Source organism: Mobula birostris, chromosome 2, assembly GCF_030028105.1.
Source record: "Mobula birostris isolate sMobBir1 chromosome 2, sMobBir1.hap1, whole genome shotgun sequence".
NCBI classification, from domain to species: domain Eukaryota; kingdom Metazoa; phylum Chordata; class Chondrichthyes; order Myliobatiformes; family Myliobatidae; genus Mobula; species Mobula birostris.
Window position 1 is genome coordinate 80,799,730 of NC_092371.1, and position 23,339 is coordinate 80,823,068.

Below are 23,339 nucleotides of genomic sequence, written 5' to 3' on the forward strand. Positions count from 1 at the left end.
ACAGATTCACCACTCTGTGTGAAGAAGTTTTTCCTAATCTCGATCCTAAAAGGCCTCCCCCTTATCCTTAAACTGTGACCCCTCGTTCTGGACTTCCCCAACATCGGGAACAATCTTCCTGCAGATAGCCTGTCCAATCCCTTTAGGATTTTATACGTTTCAATCAGATCCCCCCTCAATCTTCTAAATTCCAACGAGTATAAGCCTAGTCGATCCAGTCTTTCCTCATATGAAAGTCCTGGAAATGGGATTAGCTAAACATCTATCTTGGTCAAGTGCGGACGAAGGACTTCTCCCCCTGCGGTGCAACTTTCCAGCCAGTGCGGCCACCTCCAGCTGACCAGGCGGGGCGGAGCTTGATGGGGTGCCCTGCCCCCTTTCAGCGGACGTCGCATTGTTGACCAGTGTGATGACGCCGAGGGCCCGCCCCCAACTTTCTCTGTCTCTCCCTCACTCCCCCCCACCTCCTCCGGTGACGTTCCGGTTGCCATGGCGGGGTGACGCAAAAGCCACGGAACGTACGTGCGCACGCGCGCCGGGCGACAGTTTTTTTTTAAACAGGAATCCCAACCGAACCGAAATTCACCTGGGCACCGACAATGACGCGGATTCTTCCCTTTTGAGCCGCAAACTGCTCCCGACCGCCTTTTAAGATGCCCCGCGACCAGCTGCGCCAATGTATCTGAAGAAATCTCGGAGCACCTCGATAAACGGCATCGGAAAACTCGGTATGGAATTTTAAAATGACGGGAATTGGCAGCTCACATTACTAATAGCGTGTCACATTAAGTAAAATTATACTCGCGTTTCTGTAGCTCTTTGAATTCGACTTTTGATGTTCCGTGATTTTTTTTAAGAGGAGGGGAGTTGGTCCTCGCTTGCCGTGTCACCCGAGCTTGATCAGGCCCCCCCCGCCCCCCGCCGTGATGGACGGCGGTGCTGCACCAATAGCAGAGGACGCCTGGGAAAGCGAGCCAATGGTGGCCATTGACTTCATGGGAAAGAGGGCAGGACTAGTTGACAATCGGGGTTAGGTTGTGTGGAACGACGGGACTGCTGTTTGCATCAGGGGCAGCGAAACAACTGGCCGATTGTCTGTTCAAACTCTGCTAACTTACTAAGAATTGTTTCAGAACTTTTGTCTGTGCATGTAATGATTGTATAATTTGTACAGTTGGTTTTGTTGTGTAGAATTCCAACAAGGGGTGATTGTTTTGTAAACTATCTACTACCACCCCTCTTCATATTTCCTCTTGCTTTCCTCATTCCCAAGGCATCTCTCCAAGATAGTCATCTGCACATTTGTAACACGCCAGCATAAGAATGATTATTGGTTGTATGACTCTATCATTCATAATAGTTGTATTTTGCGACCTGGGGTTACTAAATAGGAATAAGAATTCTTGCAGGGATTGGCGAATGTACAAGACGAGAGATTCCTGTTTTAAGTGACTCAGCATCACGCAGCCAGTGTGTTCATCGTTTATTTTTTTTTTCCCTTCGGATTCTGTTGGCTCCTTTTGTCCGAACATTATCAGTGAAGTTCGATTCGAAAAAAAAGAACGTTCTCTTTATGTTTGCAAGCCTTCTTCAAGTTCATTAACGCGTGGGGGTGAAGTATCTTGGAGAATCATAACAAATATTTTTGGATCGGTAAAAATCTTTAAGTTCACTTGCATGATGTAGAAGAGCTGAATGAAATAACGGCTGAAGTTAATTGGTAAGCAAGGGTTTGAAAGGGCTAATGACACAGTAGTGATCAATACAGAGGAATTAGATTTCCCAAGGGAATTCCATTTTGAATGAGTTTCTTTTTTCATTTGTGTGGTTCAAGTACAAATGCTTCAAGCGACATTGTGAAGTAGCGTCTGTCTGTTCTGTACCTTTGTTTTAAAATTTCTATCTACTTAGATACTTAGTTCTATTTGGTGACTAGATTGTATCAAATCCCTTTTTAAACTCTGGTATTAAAGATTGTTTATTGTCATTCATTAGTACACATGTGTAAAGGGGAACAAAATGATTGTTACTCCAGATCTGATGCAGCATAAAAAGGTCTGTTAAGTATAAAGAACACAATAAATATAAATACATAAGATTAGCTTATATCCACTTTTAAGTGCCTCCACTTCCTGAGGACATTGAGGCGAGTGAGATTCCCCTTCCCCCACCCTCAATTTTTGCTGGCACACCATCCAGAGTGTCCTGATCAGCTGCATCAACATCTGGTATGGAATTGCAAAGCATCAGACCACAATGCCCTATAGGACTGCTGAGAGAATCGTTTGGGGCTCTCTTCCACCCATTAGATATGTTTATCAGGAGTGCTTTGTATGCAGGACCTTTAGCATTGTCAGTGATCCCAGCCATCCATCCAAGAATCTCACTGACTGCCTACCATTAGGCAGGAGGTACTGTAGCATTAAGACAAGGACTGTTAGGAATGGAAACTGCTTCTTTTCCCAGGCCTTAAGACTACTGAACTCCCTGACACCACCCACATCTAATCAAGCATGAAGCACTAGTTGCATAATTCTGTTAACTTTTTAGCTTGTGATGTATATACACCTTATTATTCATTTATTTGTGGTAATATTACTTTGTGTTACGTATGCGAGTTGTATGTATTGTGCTGTGCACCTTGGTCCGGAGGAATGTTGTTTTGTTTGGCAGTGTACATGTGTAGTTGAATGACAATAAACTTGAACATAGACTTGCATGTATGTACATAAAGTGACACTAAGTACAAGAGTATCTGTACAGGACTATATAAAGCACAACTTGCTGGCTTATTTTCTGGTCTACTGTTTGTTGCTTGCTGTTTTAAGTTAAATCTAGCTTGTGAAATTATACTGCTGTACCTCAGCCTAGATGATGTGTGCAGGTAGCCAGATGGCTTGGAATTAAGTTTGCCATTAGCTCCCCACCAGCACCGTACCTAGCATTTAAAACTTTCAGTCTGGGGAATTGCTCAGTTGATCAATGCTGTTTCAAATATTTAAAGAAGTTGCAATTAAAAATATTTCTTAATGAATTTAAGACTATAAACCAACTTTATTAATGTAGCAGATTTACCCCCTCAACCGTTTTATTATTAATTGCCTGTTGTGCTGCCAGCATTTAGGCCAGCAGTGAACATCCTCCATCTCTGCCTCTCTTTGGTCACATAGAAGGAATCTTCATTGCAACAATTGTCAAAACAAAATTTTTACCAGTCAGGGTTGTTAGCCCTGAGTTGAACCCCAAACCTGGAGAACCAAAGCACAAGGCCCAGCCAGCATAACTCTCCAGATCATTGAGGCACATAAACTTCCAAACCATACGACAAGATTGTAGTCCTCTTGGGGGCAAACAATTTTAACATACTTGAAAATTCACAGAAACATTTACTGTTTCATTCACGTGTCATACTCTATTTCTGTTTTAAATTAAACGTATTTAAATGCTTTTGCCATGTCACTAGAGTTGAGAGGAATGGTGGGGGGATTTCACTGAAACCTATCGAATATTGAAAGACTTGGATAGAGTGGATGTGGAGAGGAATTTCTTTAGCCAGAAGGTGCTGAATCTATGGAATTCTTTGCCACAGACAGCTGTGGAGGCCAAGTCATTGGGTATAGAGTGGATTCCCATTAATTGGGACCAGTACAATTTAGCCCAATTAAGTGGCTGCTTCAATTAGCTGAAGTTTCATGGAAATAGTTGTAAGTATAATAAAGGCAAACTGAGTAACAAATTGCATATTTAAATGCAATACAAAACAAATTATAACACCATCAGTACTACTACAGTTCTATAAAACTGTGTATTAGTTCTTAATAGTTAGAGACAAAGGAATTCAGTCAGTGTACGCAATGAACAAAGCCAGTGCAGACACCTAGTGTAGATGATGAACTGTCAACGATTATATGCTCCAAATCTTCAGTTTCATTGTAACATTCAAGATGATTGTTGATAACTTCAAATTCTTCATAACTTCTAACTTGTTGAAGTAGTGAAATTGTTTCATATTCATTCTCAGCCGTTACTGACATCTCCAAGCCTGAATGCTTGAAACTGCAGTGAACAAATCTTGCCAACTGTTGGTGACATTAATTGCTGCTTTTTGCACGTAAACACATGCAACTGATGCTATTTAAAACTTGTCTACTCTAAGCACAGTGTAGTGTCTAAATGCCACACAAGTGCACGTGACTGACACTAGCTAAAACTTCTTTGGTAACAGTCTTCTGCTCCAATTAAGCAACGTAGTGTCCCAAATAAACAAAAGGAATCCCAGCAATATTCTTGATTAGTTTTTATTCTTTAAGAGTTGTCCCAAATAAGCGGCTGCTCCAATCAACCAATGGCTTAATTAGCCAGAATTCACTGTATTTAAAGTGGAGGTTTTTAGGTTCTTGATTAGTAGGGATGTCAAGTGTTGCAGGGAGAAGGCAGTAAAATGGGACCGAGAGGGATAATAAATCTGTAAATATCCGTATGTTCCCCCTGTTACTGTTTGGATTTCTTCTGGGTGCTCCGGTTTCCTCAAAGTCCAAAGATGTACTGGTTTGTAGGTTAATTGGTCTTTGAAAATTGTCCAGTGATTAGGCTAGGGGTAAATCAAGGTTGCTGGGTTGTACAACTTGGAGGGCCGGAAGGACCTATTCTGTGCTATATCTCAATAAGTAAATAAATAAGCCAGCCAGCCACGATGGATAGGTGGAGCAGTCTCAATGGCCAAATGGCCAGTTCTGCTCCATGTCTTATGGTCTTATATCTGTTATTTACATTGTATCAAAAATATATTTCTTTATTTGTTTGCCTGTTTGTAAATGCAGAAGGTTGCCAAATTGGGAGTCTGGAATTCCACAAGGTTGTTTGTTTCCGAATGACATATGGTTGATATCTATTGGTTGTAACAAATACTTGAAATTACTCCCATCTTTTGGGTTTTGACTTTTTGTTTGAGTATCAATAAAACCTGGTTGAAAGTTGTGTGTTGAAGATCAAGAGAAAAATGAATTGTACAGATTTGTTAATTTTGCTGAAACAGTACCCCAATTTGTATTTCACTCAAATGTAATTATTGTGGAATCATCAAAATCCTCTGTGATAATGAATTGTTTGCTGGTTTATGTATTCTATATGCCAGCTTGTTCAATCCTACACTCATTTCCCAGATTGCTTATTAATATTGTTATAAGAATCGCCCCTTGTAAAAATGATCAGAGAGGCACAGAGAGAATCTGTATTTACTGACAATTAACCTTAAATTGTCTCAACTCAAAAGCACAAGTTCACTAACTACCTATGTACACACCCACTAGAATTCCTTAACCCTCTATGAACAGTTAATGTTGAATTTTTATTTGTATTTCCCATCAGACAATGAATCAAAGAAAAAGAAAAAGGCTGCAGAAATCTTGCAGGCCTTGAACAGCTCTCCAGTAGATGTGGCTGCACTGCGGAGAATGGCAATCAGTGAAGGTGGTCTCCTGACAGATGAAATCCGCTGCAAAGTGTGGCCAAAACTCCTTAACGTAAGCACGTGTGATCTACACCCTAAACCAGGTAACTCCTGTACTGAAATGCGTAGTTGAAATTTTCTAGTAACATAAGACCATAAGAGATGGAAGCAGAATTAGGCCATTTCATCATGTCTGATTCAATTTTCCTGTCAGCCCTAGTTTCCTCCCTTCTCCCTGTATCCCTTCATGCCCTGACTAATCTAGAATCTATCAACCTCTGCCTTCCATTTACATAAGACTTGGCCTCCACAGCCATCTGTGGGAAAGAATTCCACAGATTCACCACTCTCTGGCTAAAGAAATTCCTCCTCATCTCTGTGATAAAAGGACACATAAAAGGTTCTGAGGCTGTGTCCTCTGGCCTTAGACTGGCCCACCACAGGAAACATCCTCTCCACATCCACTCTATTAAGGTCTTTCACCATTCGATAGGTTTCGATGTCATCACCCCTGATTCTTCTGAATTCCATTGAATACAGGTCCAGAGCCATCACACACTCTTCATATGACAAGCCATTCAATACTGGAATCATTTTTGTGAGCCTTCCTTAAACACTGTCCAGTAATTCATCGACTCTTTAGAGAGCACCTTCCAAGTGCAGACTGTCACCAGCTGGAAGCCCAAGATCAACAGCAGCACCTCAACGCAAACAGGGTATTGCCTCCAAATTGCACAGCATTTTGATATCTCACATTCCTTCATCGTCTTTGGGTCAAAATCCTAGAAATTGCCAACCTTGCCAATCCTTTCTAAGATAAGGGGCCCAAACTACTCTCAGTACTCCAGATGAGGCCTCAGGCTTTGTAAAGTTTCAATATAGGAGACTAGCAAGGAGTAGTCCATAGTCCTTAATAAAATCACTATTAATATCATCTTACAGAGATTCGGAAAAGGAGCAGGAGTAAACATGGGTCTCTTGAGTTTATTCCAATGTAAGGAAAGCAAATGCATTCTTTTGAGAGGACTAGAATATGATTGGTTCCTAAAGGTTGTCATAACAGGAAAAAGCTGCCACTACCTATTAAAACCTCCCAATGGTGTGTATCTCAAATAACCTCAGACAACCAAGTCCAACTTCGAGACTTCACATGTGACTTGGCTACTAAGCCTGGCGTGACCATTTTTATGGACCAGAGAAGTAGCAAAATTGGACTGTCAGTGCCTTAAAAACCAGTCACTTTGGCCAAATGAGGCTTGTCCGCCATGATTGGTAGCTCATCTAGGAGAAGGAAAACTCAATCTCAAACCTCTACTGCCTTATGGCTATAGCCACTGATAGGGAAGATTTCAGGCATAAACCCCGAGGAAAAATCTGCAGCTGGAGTCCCAAAGGCAGTCAAACATTGAGTTCAGTGCTGATTGGCAACGTGTGCGACACTGCTGTATTGATCTCTGCTGTATTTTGGATCCATCAGCTGCGTGGAGAGGGATCTTACTGCATGGGCAACAGCTTGCTCTCCATATTGTAGTGTATCTCGTAGATGACTAAGGTGCAATATCCATGTAAGGCATTGGTCAGACCTCACCTGGAGTATTTTGAGCAGTTTTGGGCCTCTTATCTAAGAAAAGATGTGCTGCCATTGGAGAGGGTCCAAAGGAGATTAATGAGAGTCATCCCAGGAATGAAAAGGTTAATGTATGAGGAGGTTTTGATGGCTGTAGGTCTGTACTCACTGGAGCTTAGAACAATGAGGGGACGATCTCATTGAACTCCATCAAATGTTGAAAGGCCGAGATGAACTGTATATGAAGAGGATATTTCCAGTAGTGGGGGAGTCAAAGACCAGAGGATACAAGAACATTCCTTTAGAACAGAAATGAGGAATAATTTATTTAGCCAGAGGGTGGCAAATTTGTGGAATTCATTGTCATGGATGGCTGTGGGGTAGGTAGTCATTCAGTATATTTAAAACTAAGGTTGATAGGTTTTTGATTCGTAAGTTTATGAAAAGTTATGGGATGAGGCAAGACAAATGGGGTTGAGAGGGATAATAAATCAACCACGATCAAATGGTGAAGCAGACTCGTTAGGCCTACAGTGCCTATAAAAAGTATTCACCTCCTTCAAGTCAGTATTTAGATGAACTTTTGGCATCAATTACAGCCTTGAGTCTGTGTGGATAGGTGTTTATCAGCTTTGCACATCTGGACACTGCAATTTTCCCCCATTCTTCTTTACAAAACTCCTCAAGTTCTGTCGGATTGCATGGGGATTGTGAGTAAACAGCCCTTTTCAAGTCCAGCAGGAAATTCTCAATTGGATTGAGGTCTGGACTCTGACTTGGCCACTCTAGGACATTAACTTTGTTTTTAAGCTTTGGCTTTGTGCTTGGTGGAAACAAATTTTCTCCCAAGTCACAGTTCTCTTGCAGACTGCATCGGGTTTCCCTCCAGGATTTCCCTGTATTTTGCTGCAATCATTTTACCCTTCACCTTCACAAGCTTTCCAGGGCCTGCTGCAGTGAAACATCCCCACAGCATGATGCAGCTGTTACCATGCTTCACGGTAGGGATAGTGTGTTTTTGATGATGTGTGGTGTTTGGCTTATGCCAAATATAGCGTTTAGCCTGATGGCCAAAAGGCTCAATTTTGGTTTCATCAGACCATAGAACCACCTTCCAGCTGACTTCAGAGTCTCCCACATGCCCTCTGACAAACTCTAGCCACGATTCCTTGTGAGGTTTTTTTTCAACAGTGGCTTTTTCTTTGCCTCTCTCCCATAAAGCTATGACTGGTGAAGCACCCGGGCAATAGCTGTATGCACAGTCTCTCCCATCTCAGTCACTGAAGCTTGTAACTCCAAAGTTGTCATGGGTCTCTTAGTGGCCTCCCTCACTAGTTTCCTTTTTGCACGTTCCCTCAGTTTTTGAAGATGTCCTGCTCTACGCAGATTTACAGCTGTGCCATATTCTTTCCATTTCTTGATGATTGACTTAACTGTATTCCAAGGGATATTCAGTGACTTGGAAATTTTCTTGTCTCCATCTCCTGAGGTGTTTTTTCAATAACCTTTTTCGTGGAGTTGCTTGGAGTGTTCTTTTGTCTTCATGGTGTAGTTTTTGCCAGGATACTGACTCACCAGTAGCTGGACCTTCCAGATTTTTACTACAGTCAAGTGAAATACCTTGACTGCACATGGGTCTCCAAAAGCAAGGTACCATTTAACTCATTATGTGACTTCTAAAATGATTTTGCTGCACCAGTGCCATATTAGGGGGGGGGTGAATACTTATGCAATCAATTATTTTGAGTTTTATATTTGTAATTAATTTAGATCACTTTGTAGAGATCTATTTTCACTTTAACACAAAAGAATCTTTTTCTGTGATCAGTGTCAAAAAAACTAATTTAAATCTACTGTGATTCGATGTTATAAAACTTGAAATCTTCCAAGATGGGGTGAATACTTTTTATAGGCACTGTAATTCTGCTCTTTTGTCTTATGGTTTTAAAATCATGGCTGATACAAGATATAAACTTCATTTTTCTTCCTGATCCCATTAACACTCAGCTCTCCTGGTTGCTTCATTTTCACCTAGAATATGTTTAGCCATTGAGCTTACAGTATTTGGAGTAGAGACTGCTTAGATTCCTAACCCTCTGACCAACATTCCCTCTAATTTTTTTTACAGCTACGTGGACCAGCCAATGCTCTCAGCAGGAAATTTTTACACCGTCTGAAAACTGTGCAGTAGTTTAATTTTTTTCTGTATTATGCATGTCAAACAAACACAAACCGCAACTCACAACACAAATAAACAATGTTAGGCAGTAAAAATAGCTGATGGGTAAAATGGCAAAAGTAAAATATTTTGATTAGATGGCATTAGTGTTCAGCGTGCCAGCAGTTTCTAATGAAATACTAACTTTCATTCTATGTTTATTGTTTCAATTTATAAGAGTTGTAACTTGAAACACAGACAATATAAGTTCTTTAAGCTCTAAAATATTTCAACGTAAAGGTTGTACATTTATTTTGAAAATTTATGGATTATATTAATTAACACTAATTACAGGGTATTTCACAATTATATTAATATAGATTTCAAAATTATATGAGTATAATTTCAGAATAATATTAACACTATATAAAAGAAAATTGCCACGCAGCTGGAACAAAGGCTATGTGTGTGGGAGTATTTCAATTAATGTGTGGCCACACAGCCATGCAGCTTAGAAGAAATGGCGCCACTGACTGAAGACATTTCTTCTCACCTTTGTCAAATATGACCAACTATAAATGTAACTCTTACAGATTTTTGTACCAAAACTTTTGTCCTGCTCTTCAACCACCAGTAGCCTTACCCTGAACTCTATTTTAATATCATTTGCCTTCATAATTGCTTGCTCTCCTTGCAAACTTTGTGGATCTTCTATAGCCAAATCCTTTGGTACTCCTGCATTTAATAGACTATTGAAAAAATATCTTGTTTTTCCTTCCAAAATAAGTCACTTCCATATATTGTACTACATTTACTATCTTCTCACCTTCCCTTTCTACAATCTCAATGCAAACATATTGTGTCCTTGTAGCTTGCTTTCCTACTTAATTATGTACTGCAGCAAATTTGCATTCGTTATACTTGGCACTTCCATCTAGAAGTGCGGTCACTCAAGTCAGGTATGATCTATTCCCTTAATGGAGAACGCCTGTGTGAGACCTTGTTTAATGTAGGGAGTCTAATGCACGGGCAGTCACCACACAGTCCTTGACAGATTGGTGTCAGACTCTAGTGATATGGATTGCAAGATGACTGGGGATCCTTCACTGCTGCAAACTTCCTCCACCTTCACTGTGATTGTGGTGTATCATCATCTACTGCCAGCTCCACTGTTGAGGTGTTGGTTCCATCGCTCTTTGTCTGAAACCTCCTGCTTGACCATATCTCCATGGGTGACCTTACCAGGAGCTAAGCTCTACTCTCAGGATCTCAGGAACTGATAAGCCAACAAGATGACGAAGCCCGGAGAAGATTTTCATCTAACACATTGGCATAGATAGTAAATATCTGTGGTCCTAGCAGCAATTATTATGACGTCTCCCTGTAACCAAATGAAAGGGATCTCTTTCTTTCCAAGTATCCGTGCCAACATGGGAAAAGTTCGGCATTGGCAGACCCCAGTCACTGGCACCTCCTGAGGACGTGCCAGATCAACGCTGGAGGAGAGCTAAGGGAGAGATTAAGCTGAGGTGATTCTGATCTGATTTCTATTTTCCATCCTCCATAAGTTCTTGTCCAAAGCTATGTATCCCATATCCAAAGTCAGACTGTTCTGTTCATCTATTACCCCAGAATCCCTTGGTGATCTTAGACCTTGATTCAGCATGAGCTTCTTTGTAAGATTCTTGTATATGCTTTTAATATTTTACTGTATTCCCTATAAACCCCCTTCAGCCTCATGAACCTTTACTGTTCTCCGTTTCTGGTCCTTTTTGCCTGTCCATTTTTTTTCCTTCACACCACTGGCAGCCCAGCCTTGAACTATCTAGGCCAGGGGTCGGCAACCTTTTTGTCTCTGTGGGCCAGATCACATATTAACAAGCGGACGGTGGGCCAGATAAATGCCATAAAAATACTTGAAATATGGGAATTATCCATTTAAATACATCTAGTTATGTATTGCCTCAAATTAATGAATAACGCATGCTTGAAAATCATTTGTGCTTAAGATTGCCTACCCCTGATCCAGGACTTAATCTTTGGAATTCCTTCCTTAAGCAATATTGCTCTTTTTGTCCTCCTTTAAAGGAAAAGGAGGGCACCACAGTAGCATATCAGCTAGCGCAATGCTTTTGCAGCTTGGGATGTTGGAGTTAGGAGTCCAATCCTGGTGTCCTGTGTAAGGAATTTGTATGTTCTCCCTGTAGAATGCATAGCTTTTCTCTGGGTGCTTTGGTTTCCTCCTGCAGTCCAAAGATGTACCAGTTAGTAATTGCATTGAAATAACTTTGTTTCTTACCTCCTTCACATGCATGAGGAGTAAAAATCTTTACGTTGCGTCTCCATCTAAATGTGCAATCATAGTAATTTATAATAATTTATAATAAATAAAGCAGTTGGTGTAATATAGAGCACACTCAAATCAGCGTGAGTTCATCAATCTGATGGCCTGGTGGAAGAAGCTGTCCTGGAGCCTGTTGGTCCTGGCTTTTATGCTGCGTTACCACTTCCTGGATAGTAGCAGCTGGAATAGATTGTGGTTGGGGTGACTTGGGTCCCCAGTGATCCTACAGGCCCTTTTTACACACCTGTCCTTGTAAACGTCCTGAATCATGGGACATTCACAACTACAGATGTGCTCTGCTGTCCGCACCACTCTCTGCAGAGTCCTGTGATTAAGGGAGGTACAGTACCCATACCAGGCAGTGATGCAGCCAGTCAGGATGCTCTCAATTGTGCCCCTGTAGAAAGTTCTTTGGATTTGGGGGCCTGTACCAGACTTCCTCAACTGCCTGAGGTGCCTTTTTCACCACACAGCTGGTGTGTACAGACCACGTGAAGTCCTCAGTGATGTGGATGCCAAAGAACTTAAAGCTGTTTACTCTCTCAGCCCCAGATCCATTGATGTCAATAGGGGTTAACCTGTCTCCATTCCTCCTGTAGTCCACAACCAGCTCCTTTGTTTTTGCGACATTGAGGGAGAGGTTGTTTTCTTGACACCATTGTGTCAGGGAGTTGACTTCTTCCCTTATAGGCCACCTCGTTATTGTCTGAGATGAAGCCGTCGGCAGATTGGAGCTGTGGGTGGCGATACAGTTATGGGTATGCGAGGAGTAAAGGAAGGGACTTAGGTTAATTGGTCATTATAAAGTGTTCCATGATTAGGCTGGGGTTAAATCGGTAGGGGGGGGGGGTTGCTGGGCAGCATGGCTCAAAGGGCCAGAAGGGCCTAATCTGTACAGGTTTCCCCCGCCATCCGAAGGTAGAGCGTTCCTATGAAACGGTTCATAAGCCGAAACATCGAAAAGTGAAGAAGCAATTACCACTTATTTATATGAGAAAATTTTATGAGCGTTCACAGACCCAAAAATAACCTAAATCATGCCAAATAACACACAAAACCTAAAATAACAGTAACATATAGTAAAAGCAGGAATGATATAAGTACACAGCCTATATAAAGTAGAAATACTTCTCTACAACGATTGCCTGCAAGATCTCCGTAGCGAAAATCTCACGCAAGCGCTGTTGGCGTAAAAGCGCTCTCCAGTAACCTTTAAACTATGAAGCTGCCAAATCTACCAAATAACACTTAAAAATACACAGCCTATATAAAGTAGAAATAATGTATGTACAGTGTAGTATCACTTACCGGAATTGGGAAAACAGCGCAGAGCACACTGATGATGGTGTGTTAGACTAAGTCATTGCAGGCTGGGTGGTGCAGTGACCCCCACCCTCCAGGCCGCCGACGAATACATTACCGCACACACGTAAATGTCGACGCAGATCAGAGGCGATTGCCGATTGCATCGGCACTGATCTGGGCCGACAGTTACATGCTAGGCGGCACCTAATTAACTAGCATGTTTATTTCGGCTTTTTTCTTAAAGATGTGCTGTGTGCTTCCCAGCTACTGCTGCGTTCTTCGCGAATCAGTACAGTATCTATCTGGGGCCCGGGTGTTGGGGTGGTGGGACACGGGTGTTATCTCATCGTCGATCAGGGCAGGCAGCTCATCTTCTCCTATGACTGCCTGCCTCGGTGTCAAAGGTCGAGGTTCGTTGTCTGCTGTGGCTGATGTGGAAGGCTTGCTTGACTGCTGAGCCTTGCGCATTTTTCTATCATACATTTGTTTGTAAGCATTCAGACAAAACTGCAAATATCCCCTAAACCTACGTACCCTTTCAAAATTAAAGTTGTACTTTATCATTGCAGCGAAAATCTCACGCAGTTGCTTCACTTTCTACATTCGGTTTCGATTGTTATCCTTTCCTCTTCCAATTGCATCAGCTCTTCATCTATCAGTTCTTGGTCATGGGATGCCAAAACCTCCTCAACATCATCTTCGTCAACTTCCACAAGCCAAACTCACTTTGTCCTTACTTCGTTCACCACGATCGAAACGCTTAATTATGTCTAATTTTACGCTAAGTGTAACACCCTTACTCTTCCAGGCTTTTCCGACACCTTAGAACTCATCTTGCTAATGGCTGCTCGATGCAACGTGTTTAAGCAATGCCGTTCCGAATCCAGGGCAGAGCGGCTGCTCGGGGCACGCACTGCCTTTTATCGCCCGCTGCCTTTTCTTGCGCGCTGATTTTTTTTATCGCGCCCTGCCTTCCTTCGTAACAGTGAAAACACCTTCTGAAAGCGAAAACAGGGTACTAATGTAGTTCTTTCATAACAGTGAGGTTTCGTAAAGCGAACGTTCGAAAAGCGGGGAACACTTGTATCTCCTAAATAAATAAACTAAACATTTTTCATCAACGCTCTGTCTCCTGTCCTTGTATCTCTGGATATGGCTCAATGTTGATTTTTGGCACAATAGGCCATTTTGCTGTTAAAAGTGTAGGTTCTTAATATCTATACTTGTTATCAGCGTGAGAGGTGTTGACAAAGGAACATAATTATAAGTCCTTTGAATTAGCCACGCTCCTGTGGTGTTAGTCATTTTCTGCAAGTGTACAATTAATGCATAATATCTGACCCTGCTTTGAATTTTACATCTTTTTCTGAGCTGCTTTGTACCCTTTCTCAGTGAAGAATCAGATAGAACTTCAGCTGTAAAACCTTATTCCATCATTTCTTCCCAAACTCCCTGAACAAGTCATATAGCACTACAGCGCAGAAATAGGCCCTTTGGCAAATCCAGCCCATGCCAGCCTGGTTTTCTGTCTAGTGTCATCTACCTGCACCCAGACCAAAGCCCTCCATATGTCTCCATCCTTGTATTTATTTAACTTCTCAAATGTTACAGCTGAACCTGGACCTAACACCTTTGTTGGCAGATTGTTCCATATTCATACCACCTCTGAGTGAAGAAGATCCCCCTCAGATTTCCCTTAAGTACTTCTCCTTTTACCCTTGACATATGATCTCTAGTTGTAGTCTCATCCAAACTTGGGGGGAGAAAGCCTGCATGCATTCACCCATCTATACCCCTCATAAATCCACTATAATATCTCCCTTCTTTCTCCTGTGCTCCAGGGAATAAAGTACTAGTTTATTCACCTTGTTCCTGTAGCTCAGATTCTCAAGTCTTGGCCGCATATAAATTGTCTGTACATATCTTTGGTTTTATTGATATCTGATCAGAAATGCAAACAGTACTCTAAATTTGGCCTCACCAACATCTTATAGAGCTTCAACTTAACATCCCAACTCCTATCCTCAGTGCCCTGATTTATGAATGCCAATGTTAAAAAGCTGTCTTTTCAACTCTATCTATCTGTGATGCCATTTTTGAGGAATTATGGATCTGAATTCCCAGCTTCCTTTGTTTTACTGCACACCTTCGTACCCTACAGTTCACTATGTATTCTTACCCTGTCTTGTACTCCCAAAGTGCAACACCTCACACTTCTGCATTAGACAGATATATAGATACTTTATTGATCCCAAAGGAAATTATAGTGTCATAGTAGCATTACAAGTGCACAGATATTAGTAGAAAAGTGTGAAAGAAAAAAAGTTACCTTAAAAATAAGATGTGCAAGATTTACAAGTCAAAGATTACAAGATTTACAAATTCACACTGCTAAGATGGTAGTGCAAGAATTACCATAATATTATACAGTAATGGGTGCACATTCACACCTACCAGATAAGTGGCATGTGGTAAACAGAGCTTAAGCAGAAGTTAATAACAGTCTAACAAGAGGGGTCATCACTTGCTATAGACTGATTCGTTATAGAGCTTAATGGCTGAGGGTAAGAATGACCTCATATAGCTCAGTTGTTTTAGTCTATTACTAAAAGTGCTCCTCTGTTCAGCCAAGGTGGCACGCAGAGGGTGAGAAACATTGTCCTGAATTGTCAGGATTTTCTGGAGGGTCCAGTATGTGCAGTTTGACGTCTATAACAGAGCCAGCCTTTCTAATCAGTTTATTGAACCTGTTGGCACCACCTTTGTTGACGCCATTGCCCCAGCACACCACAGCATAGAGGTGACTCTGGCATTTCTTGTACACAGCATCTGTGTTGGTGCTCCACTCATGTCTGTCATCCAGGTGCATCCCCAGGTACTTGTAGGTCCTCACTATCAATAGTAATGGGGAGCAATGCAGGCTTGGTCGTCTTAAAAAGTCCATCACCATCTCCTTTGTCTTACTGATGTTGAGCTGCAGATGATTTAGCTTGCACCATTTGACAAAGTCCTCCACCAGGGCCCTATATTCATCCTCCTGACCTCCCTTTATACACCCTACTACACTCAAATGACATGACTCAGTGTTGTATCTAAAGTCTGAGGTATACTGGGTAAACAGGGGAATGAAGCCAATATAGTCCCCTGTGGGGCCCCAGTGCTGCTTGTAGCCATGACTAACACACAGCTCTGAAGCCACACATACTGTGGTCTGCCACTCAGGTAGTCCATTATCTAGGATACAGTGGAAGTGCCAACCTGCATTGAACGGAGCTTTACTCCCAGCAGTCAGGGCTGTCTGGTGTTGAAAGCACTTGAGAAATCAAAAAAACATGACCCTCACAGTGCTGCCCTGCTTATCCAAATGGGAATAGGCTCTGTTCAGCAGGTAGATGACAGCATCGTCGATGACTCTGTGCTCCTGATGGGCAAAATGCAGGGGATGGAGGGCTGATCTGAATAGGGGTCAGAGTTGAGCCAGGACCAGTCTCTAGGGTCTTTATGATGTGTGAGATCAGGCCCATTCAAGTCTTTTGGTTGCCCTTCTTGGGTACTGGGACAAGACATGATGTTTTCCACAATCGGGACCCTTTCCAGGCTGAGACTCAGATTGGAAATGCATTGGAGAACTCCACACAGCTGCTCAGCACACTCCTTCAGGACCTTGGGGTTCACACCATTTGATCCCGATGCTTTGCCATGTCTGAGTTTCCCCAGAGCCCTTCTCACCTGATCAGTAATGAAGGTGAGTCCATGATGACTGGGGAGTTGGTGGAAGGTAGGAACTGGGGGAGGTAAAGATTGGGACAATAGCAGTTGGTGTGTGGAGGTGTGGATGCAGGGGAAGGAGGGGGTGTGGACAGTGGTAGCCTGCATTGTTCATCCATGTGTTGAATTGGAGGAGGGAGAAGAGGAAGCGTTGGTGCTGAGGGAGCATTGGGTGCCTTGGCACCTGGACTGGTGTGATGAGGTGGGTATGAATAGGAGGGCAATAGTCAGACCTATTGCAGAATTAGTTTAACCCACTCACAGCTGCATTCTAAGGCTCTATAGCTAGGCTGAATGAAACCAGTGATGTCCTTCATGCCTCTCCCCTTTCTTCTGTATTCCTCTTTAGTACCTTGATCTTCTCCTTTAGCTCCCTCTGTACATGTTTCACTTCTTCTGTCTCCTGATCTGAAGGTTCTCTTTTTGTGGTTGAGAAGAGTCTTCAGATCAGTAGTGGCCCATGTTTTGCTGTTGGGGAAGCAGCAAACAGTCCTTGATGGTATTGCAGTGTCCACACAGAAGTTGGTGTAGCCACTGATGTAATCAGTAAATTTGTTGATGTCCTCCCCATATGGTTCACAAAGCACATTCCATTCAGTAACCTCAAAGCAGCCCTTCAAGGCCTGGATTTCCCTCTGGAGACCATTTGTTGTTGTCTTGGTGGTAACTAGCTGTTAGAGAAGGTGGTGGTGAGGTACTGTCGTGAACTGCAGGATGTGTGAACACCATCACAAGTACTAATGTAGTGGATGACATTTACACAAGTGGGTGCCATGGTAGTGAAGTGGTTAGTGCAGCGCTATTACAGCTCAGGGCATTGGAGTTCAAATCCTGACATTGCCTGTAAGGAATTTACATGTCTTCCCCATGGGAATGTGTGGGTTTCCTCTGGGTGCTCTGAATTCCTCCCTTGGTCCAAAGTAGGTTAATTGGTCATTGTAAATTGGCCTGTGATTAGGTTAGAGTTAAATCAGTGAGTTGCTGGGCAGCGCGGCTCGGTGAGCCAGAAGGGCCTGTTCTGTGCTGTATCTTTAATTAAATGCATTCCATCTGAAAATTTTCAGCCCATTTTCACAGCTGGTTCAGATCATTTTCAAATGTTGATAACATAGAACATAGAATGGTACAGCACAGTACAGGCCCTTCAGCCCAGAATGTTGTGCTGACCCTTAAACCCTGCCTCCCATATAACCCCCCACTTTAAATTCCTCCATCATGAATAACCTTCATCACTTTCCACTATGCCCCCAATCTTGGTGTCACCTGTGTATTTGCTGATCCATTTTAGCACACTATCATCTAATTCATTAGTATGGATGATAACAATGGACCCAGCACTGATCCCTGCACTACATCACAAGTCAGAGAAACACCTATCTATGACCATTCTCTGGCTTCTCCTGCTAAGTCAGTGTTGAATCCAGTTGATTACTTCATCCCAAATGCCAAGTGACTTAACCTTCTGGACTAGCCTTTCATCTGGGACTTAGTCTGCATGGACCTTGGCAAGGCTTTCGACAATGTCCACTGCCTTCCCTTCATTAACCTTCCTGGTAAGCCACTCAGAAAGCCATTTTATTATCCCAAATCTGGCCCTGTCTATTCAAATATTTATATATCCTGTCTCTAATATCTGACTGATATAAGGCTTACTGGCCTGTAATTTCCCAGCTTAATTTTAGAGCGTTCTTAAATAGTGGAACATCATTAGTTATCCTCCAGTCCTCAAGCACTTACCCATGGCTAAGGATGTTTTAAATGTCTCTGCCAAGGCCCCTGCACTTTCTGTTCTAGCCTCCCTCGAGGTCCAAGGAGACACCTTGTCAGGCTCTTGGGAGTTACCTTCCCTAATTCACCTCAAGACATCAAGCACATCCTCTTCCATAATCTGCATACAAAGTTAACAGTACATATCATATGCAACTTTGAGATTCATTTTCTTACACGCAGCTGCAAAACAAAGAAATACAATAATATCCATAAAAACCCCACACAACAAGACTGTCAAACATCCAATGTGTGGAAAAAAAATTGCAAATTGTGCAAACTTCTAAAAGAGTAAACAAATAATACACAGAGCATGAACTGCAGTGTCCTCAAAAATTAGTCCACAGCCACAGAGCCAGTTCAGAGCTGAGGCGAGTGCAGCTGGTCCAAGAACCGGGTGGCTTCAGGGTGCTACGGTGGCGTAGTGGTTAGAACAACGCTATTACATTTTTGGGCATCAGAGTTCATAGTTCAATTCCGATGTCCTTTGCAAGGAGTCTGTCTGTCCTCCCCATGGAATGCACGGGTTTCCTTTGGATGTTCTGATTCCTCCCACAGCCCATTGTAAATTATCCTGTAATTAGGCTAGGTTAAATTGGGGGCTTCTGGGCAGTGCAGCTCGGAAGTGGCTGTCCGTGCTGTTTCTCTAAATAAATAAAACAACTGCTCTTGAACCTAGTAGTGTAGACCAATACTCCTGCACCTCCTACCATTTGGTAGCAGCAAGAGGAGAGTGAGACAGGTCAAATGCAGGCAGATAGGATGGGATCAAGTGGAGGTTCTTGGCAGACACAGAGTAGTGATTTGAATGCTTTTGACATCCACCCTCTCCCTCAGGCACCTTAATCTTTTAATCTGGTTTGGTGTTTATATTGGTTAAGTACTAGTTCGCTTTCACTCTTGGGACCGGGCCCTGCAACTTCAATCTGACGTGAAGTCCACTCCAGCAATGGCACCGCAGATATACCTGCATCCTTGAGGGTCCAGTTCATTGAATCCTTCAGGATACCATATAAATGTCAGATCATTCAGAGGGTTCAAAAGCACAACTCCCAAAGGGAAATTACTGGCTGCAGATTGTAGTTATCGTAATCCAGAATTATATTTTGCCATCTGCAAAATATCGCAGTATATCACCAAAGCCATCCTTGTATCATTATTCCTTATTTTCATGTCTATCTCCCACATAAACACTAATTTGCAACCTTCCCACGTCTCTTTCGGCTCCCTGCATAGAATGCTCATGCTGATCTATAGGAAGACCAATTTTGTCCCTTGCTATCCTTTTGCTCTTAAGGTAAAACAGAATCCCAAGGGCTTCTCCAGCTACCTCGTCTGCCAGAGCAACCTCATATCTTCGTTCAGCCTTCCCAATTTCTCTCAAGTTTTCTTTTGTATTGTTTATATTTCTCAAGTGCCTCTAACTACCTATACTTGATAGTGCTTTCTCAGTTTAGAATCTTAACCCAAGAACCAATCCTGTCCTTTTCCATAATCTTGCCCTCAGGACTAGTCCTATCCTTTTCCATAATGGATTTTCTTTATGGATTTTTCTCATATGGATTTTTTTTTTGTGTGTGGTGCTATTTACCCTTTGGCTGATTTTGGCCAAGATCTCTGAATCCTATTTCTGATCAGCTGTGGTTGAGGAGAAAAATTGAATTAATAAGAAGTTTTCACAGTCTCAGAATGTGCAAGAAATGAAACTTGTTATGGTATATAAAAACAGTAGTAGGAAATTTGAAAGTATCACACTTGAATTATTCATCAATAGATTTTTTAATACTGTCATTTTACAGAAAGATCTTCAGTAATTAATAATGTGATAGGTATTTCTTGAGAGGGAATTACAATCTTGGATTTGCATCTTATTCAAGTGGAAAGCCCTTCAACATTGCAGCACTCTCCATGCTTAGTGTTGCACTTGTGTCAGGCATGTCTTTGTCTTTGAGCTGATAAACCTTCTGAGAATTATGAGAATTCCAAACGTAGTTTTGCACTTTATTGGATAGTGTTTTTTTAAACTTTTAAGTCAGATTACTTGGGTCAGTAATGAATAAAAATAAATGTAAGATGTCTGAATAATGGGATGTGAATGTTTTGCATTCAATATGTTGTATTTTGTTTATGCTTGTACTGTATAGATTGCAACTGTAGTTTGGAACTTCTGTGTGGCATAGAAAATACCGTAAGGTGGATGGTAACAGTCCTTTAACCAGGGTAGGGGAAATCAGAACTGAAGATTAAAAATGTAACACACAGAGGAAACCTACACACTCATGGGAAGAACGTACCTACTCCTTTCAGACAACACTGGGAATCGAAACCCAATCAGTGATACAGGTGCTGTAAAGTGATTGTTCTAACCACTACTCTATCATGCTGCCCCAAGGAAGCATAGATGTAGGGTGAGAGGGGAAATATTTAAAGGGGACCTGAGGAGCAACATTTTCCTATAGAGGGTGGTGAGTATATGGAACAAACTGCCTGAGGAAGAGGTTGAAGCAGATAACAATAGTATCATGGAGAGGTACATGGAGGAGCTGAGTTTAGAGGGCTTGTATCTGTGCAGTATTGCACTGTAACTCTATGGCTGTGTTAACTATACAACATTAATAAATACTTGAACTTTGCAACAGGACCAGAACTCCGAGAGAACAACAAAGACTTTCAACAGGTGCGACTGGATGTGCAGCGATCATTACGACGCTTTCCACCTGGTAAGTCATCTTGAAGTGAAATATAGGCTTTGCTGGAGAAGGAGACTGCTGAACATGCGTTGATGTAGATCCTTGGTTCTGGCCATATAATAAAGCATAGATTTTAATTTTCACAAAGACCAAGCATAACCAATGATTGAAGATTGCATAAGTTCTTCACTTACAGATCAAAATTAGCTTTATTGGTCACATGTACATCAAAGCATATATTGAAATGTTGTTAAATACCAACATAGTCCAAGAGTGTGCTGGCGGCTGCCCACAATTTCACCATGCTTCCAGTGCCAATATAGCGTACCCATAACTTACCCGTTTATCATTTCTTTTAATTGTATGAAGGTGCTGACTTCTTCAGAATAGAGGGCATAGCCCTTTTCGTGCTTTCTGTCAGGAGAAGTTATAAGAACTTTCCCTCTGGATTTTTAATGTGCCTAATTGAATGAATTTTCAGTTATGTTGCAGATGCAACAGCCAATGTAATATAGAGGGAAAACCCTACTTGATCTCATCCTTGCCAGTCTGCCTGCTGCAGATGCATTTGCCCATAACAGCATTGGTATGGATAACCTTTCTTCAATTGTAATGAAGTCGGAAATAGTGGTGTTCGCTGATGATTGCACAATTTTCAGCACCAGGCACAAATGCTTAATTACTGATGCAGTGTACAATCAAATACAGCAGAATCTGGCCAATATCCAGGCCTGGGCAAATAAGTAGTCACACATCCAGATATCACCCTCTGACTTCTAACAGAATTACCATCACTGTGTGCCCCGCTGTCAATTTCCTTGTGTAACTATTAAGTAGAAACTTGGGTAACCATATACACAATGTGGTTACAAGAGCACGTCAGAGGCTAGAAATTCCATAGTGAGTAATTCCCCTCCTAACTCCCCAAAGCCTGTTCACCATCCAAGAATCTTAAGTCAAGGATGACATGGAATATTCTCCATTTGCTTGGATGTGCAGCTTCAACAAAACCTGATCAACTCTATACAAGACAGAGCAGTCGTCTTGATTGGCATCTGATCCACTTATTGCACCACCATTTACACTGTAACACTACCATTTACAGGATGTACTGCAGATACCCATGGCTCCTTTTACTGCATCTTCAAAACTCTTGACCTCTACCTGCTAGAAGGACGAGGGCAGCATGGGCAATTCTGCCACCTTGAAGTTGCCATCCAAGCCAACACACCATCCTGACTTGGAAATATTTCTCAGTTCCTTCACTGTCACTGTGTCAAAATTCTGGAACTCCTTCCCTAACAGCATTGTAGGTATATTCACAAGTCAAGGGTTGCAGCAGTTCAGGAAGAACTTCAATACCCTTTTGAGGGAGAGTGTTCCAAGGTCCTGCCACCCTTGTGTGAAGAAACCTCTGGTTCTTAGTACTGAATGGTGGCCTGATATCCTGTGACCAGAAGAGGCCTGTCATTTCCTCAGAAATAAAGAGGAGTGGAGAAACTTAAAGGATCTTCCATGGTGGAGGAGGAGACATGGGGGATGCTGGAGAATAGGGCTGAGAGAGAAAATAAGTCGGCCATGATTGAATGGCAGAGCAGACTCGATGGGTTGAATGGCCTAATTCAGCTCCCGTGTCTTATGGTCTAAGATGGTCCTCATTGCCTCTGAGGACAAGTTGGGGTGGGCAATTAAATGCTGGCTCAGCCTTTGATGCCCACATCCCTTGAGTGAATAGCAGAAATGTTCATTTATTATAATGTGTGGCTCACTGTATACCCTATCAGATTTCAGTTATGATTATTGTTACCACTGTGTGCTGAGGTTGGGAAGCCTGTTTTTTTTTCCCCTTCAAGGTGTATGATGTTCATACGATGTTTATGAGTATTTTGGAGCAGAGAGGATACCTATCCTAAGTGCATGATACACGTAACATACTGTGTGATATAACACTTTTTTAAAAATAAAGAGAATTTTATCCTTTAGAAAGAAATTACATAACAGCATATATAATAGGTTCTCCTCTCACTTCTGCTCCACTTTGCCAGAAATACTGCTGTGCCTTAGATGATACAAAGAGTATCTTTGGTCACAAGTACCCAATTATCTGTGATTTGTTTGGCAGAATTTGTTGTTCATGCCCTGATCTGCTGCAGGGATTCTGGTCCTGTGGTTATGATAATATAATCTGAAAAGCATAAATTGTGTTATTTTTTTTTTAATACTTAATGTTCCCATTCAGCACTAGTATATAATGCTGTGGCTTTGTGAGTAGCAGTTTTCCTCTTTAAGTC

At 42.0% G+C, this 23,339-nt stretch overlaps 1 protein-coding gene across 3 annotated transcripts in view; it reads left to right on the top strand.

Moving 5' to 3' along the window:
• The first annotated feature begins 532 nt into the window (after positions 1-532).
• tbc1d20 (TBC1 domain family, member 20) overlaps positions 533-23,339 on the top strand; it is a 112,384-nt gene continuing 89,577 nt past the window's right edge. Inside the window, exons 1-3 of one of the 3 annotated variants that reach the window (XM_072243902.1) lie at positions 533-728; positions 5,368-5,553; positions 20,998-21,078. In XM_072243902.1, the coding sequence (XP_072100003.1) occupies positions 677-728; positions 5,368-5,553; positions 20,998-21,078 (319 nt within the window). In that variant the 5' untranslated portion in view covers positions 533-676. Of the gene's footprint in view, positions 729-1,534; positions 1,721-5,367; positions 5,554-20,997; positions 21,079-23,339 lie in introns of those variants that run through there. The other 2 variants (XM_072243892.1, XM_072243911.1) reach the window with 2 other exon arrangements.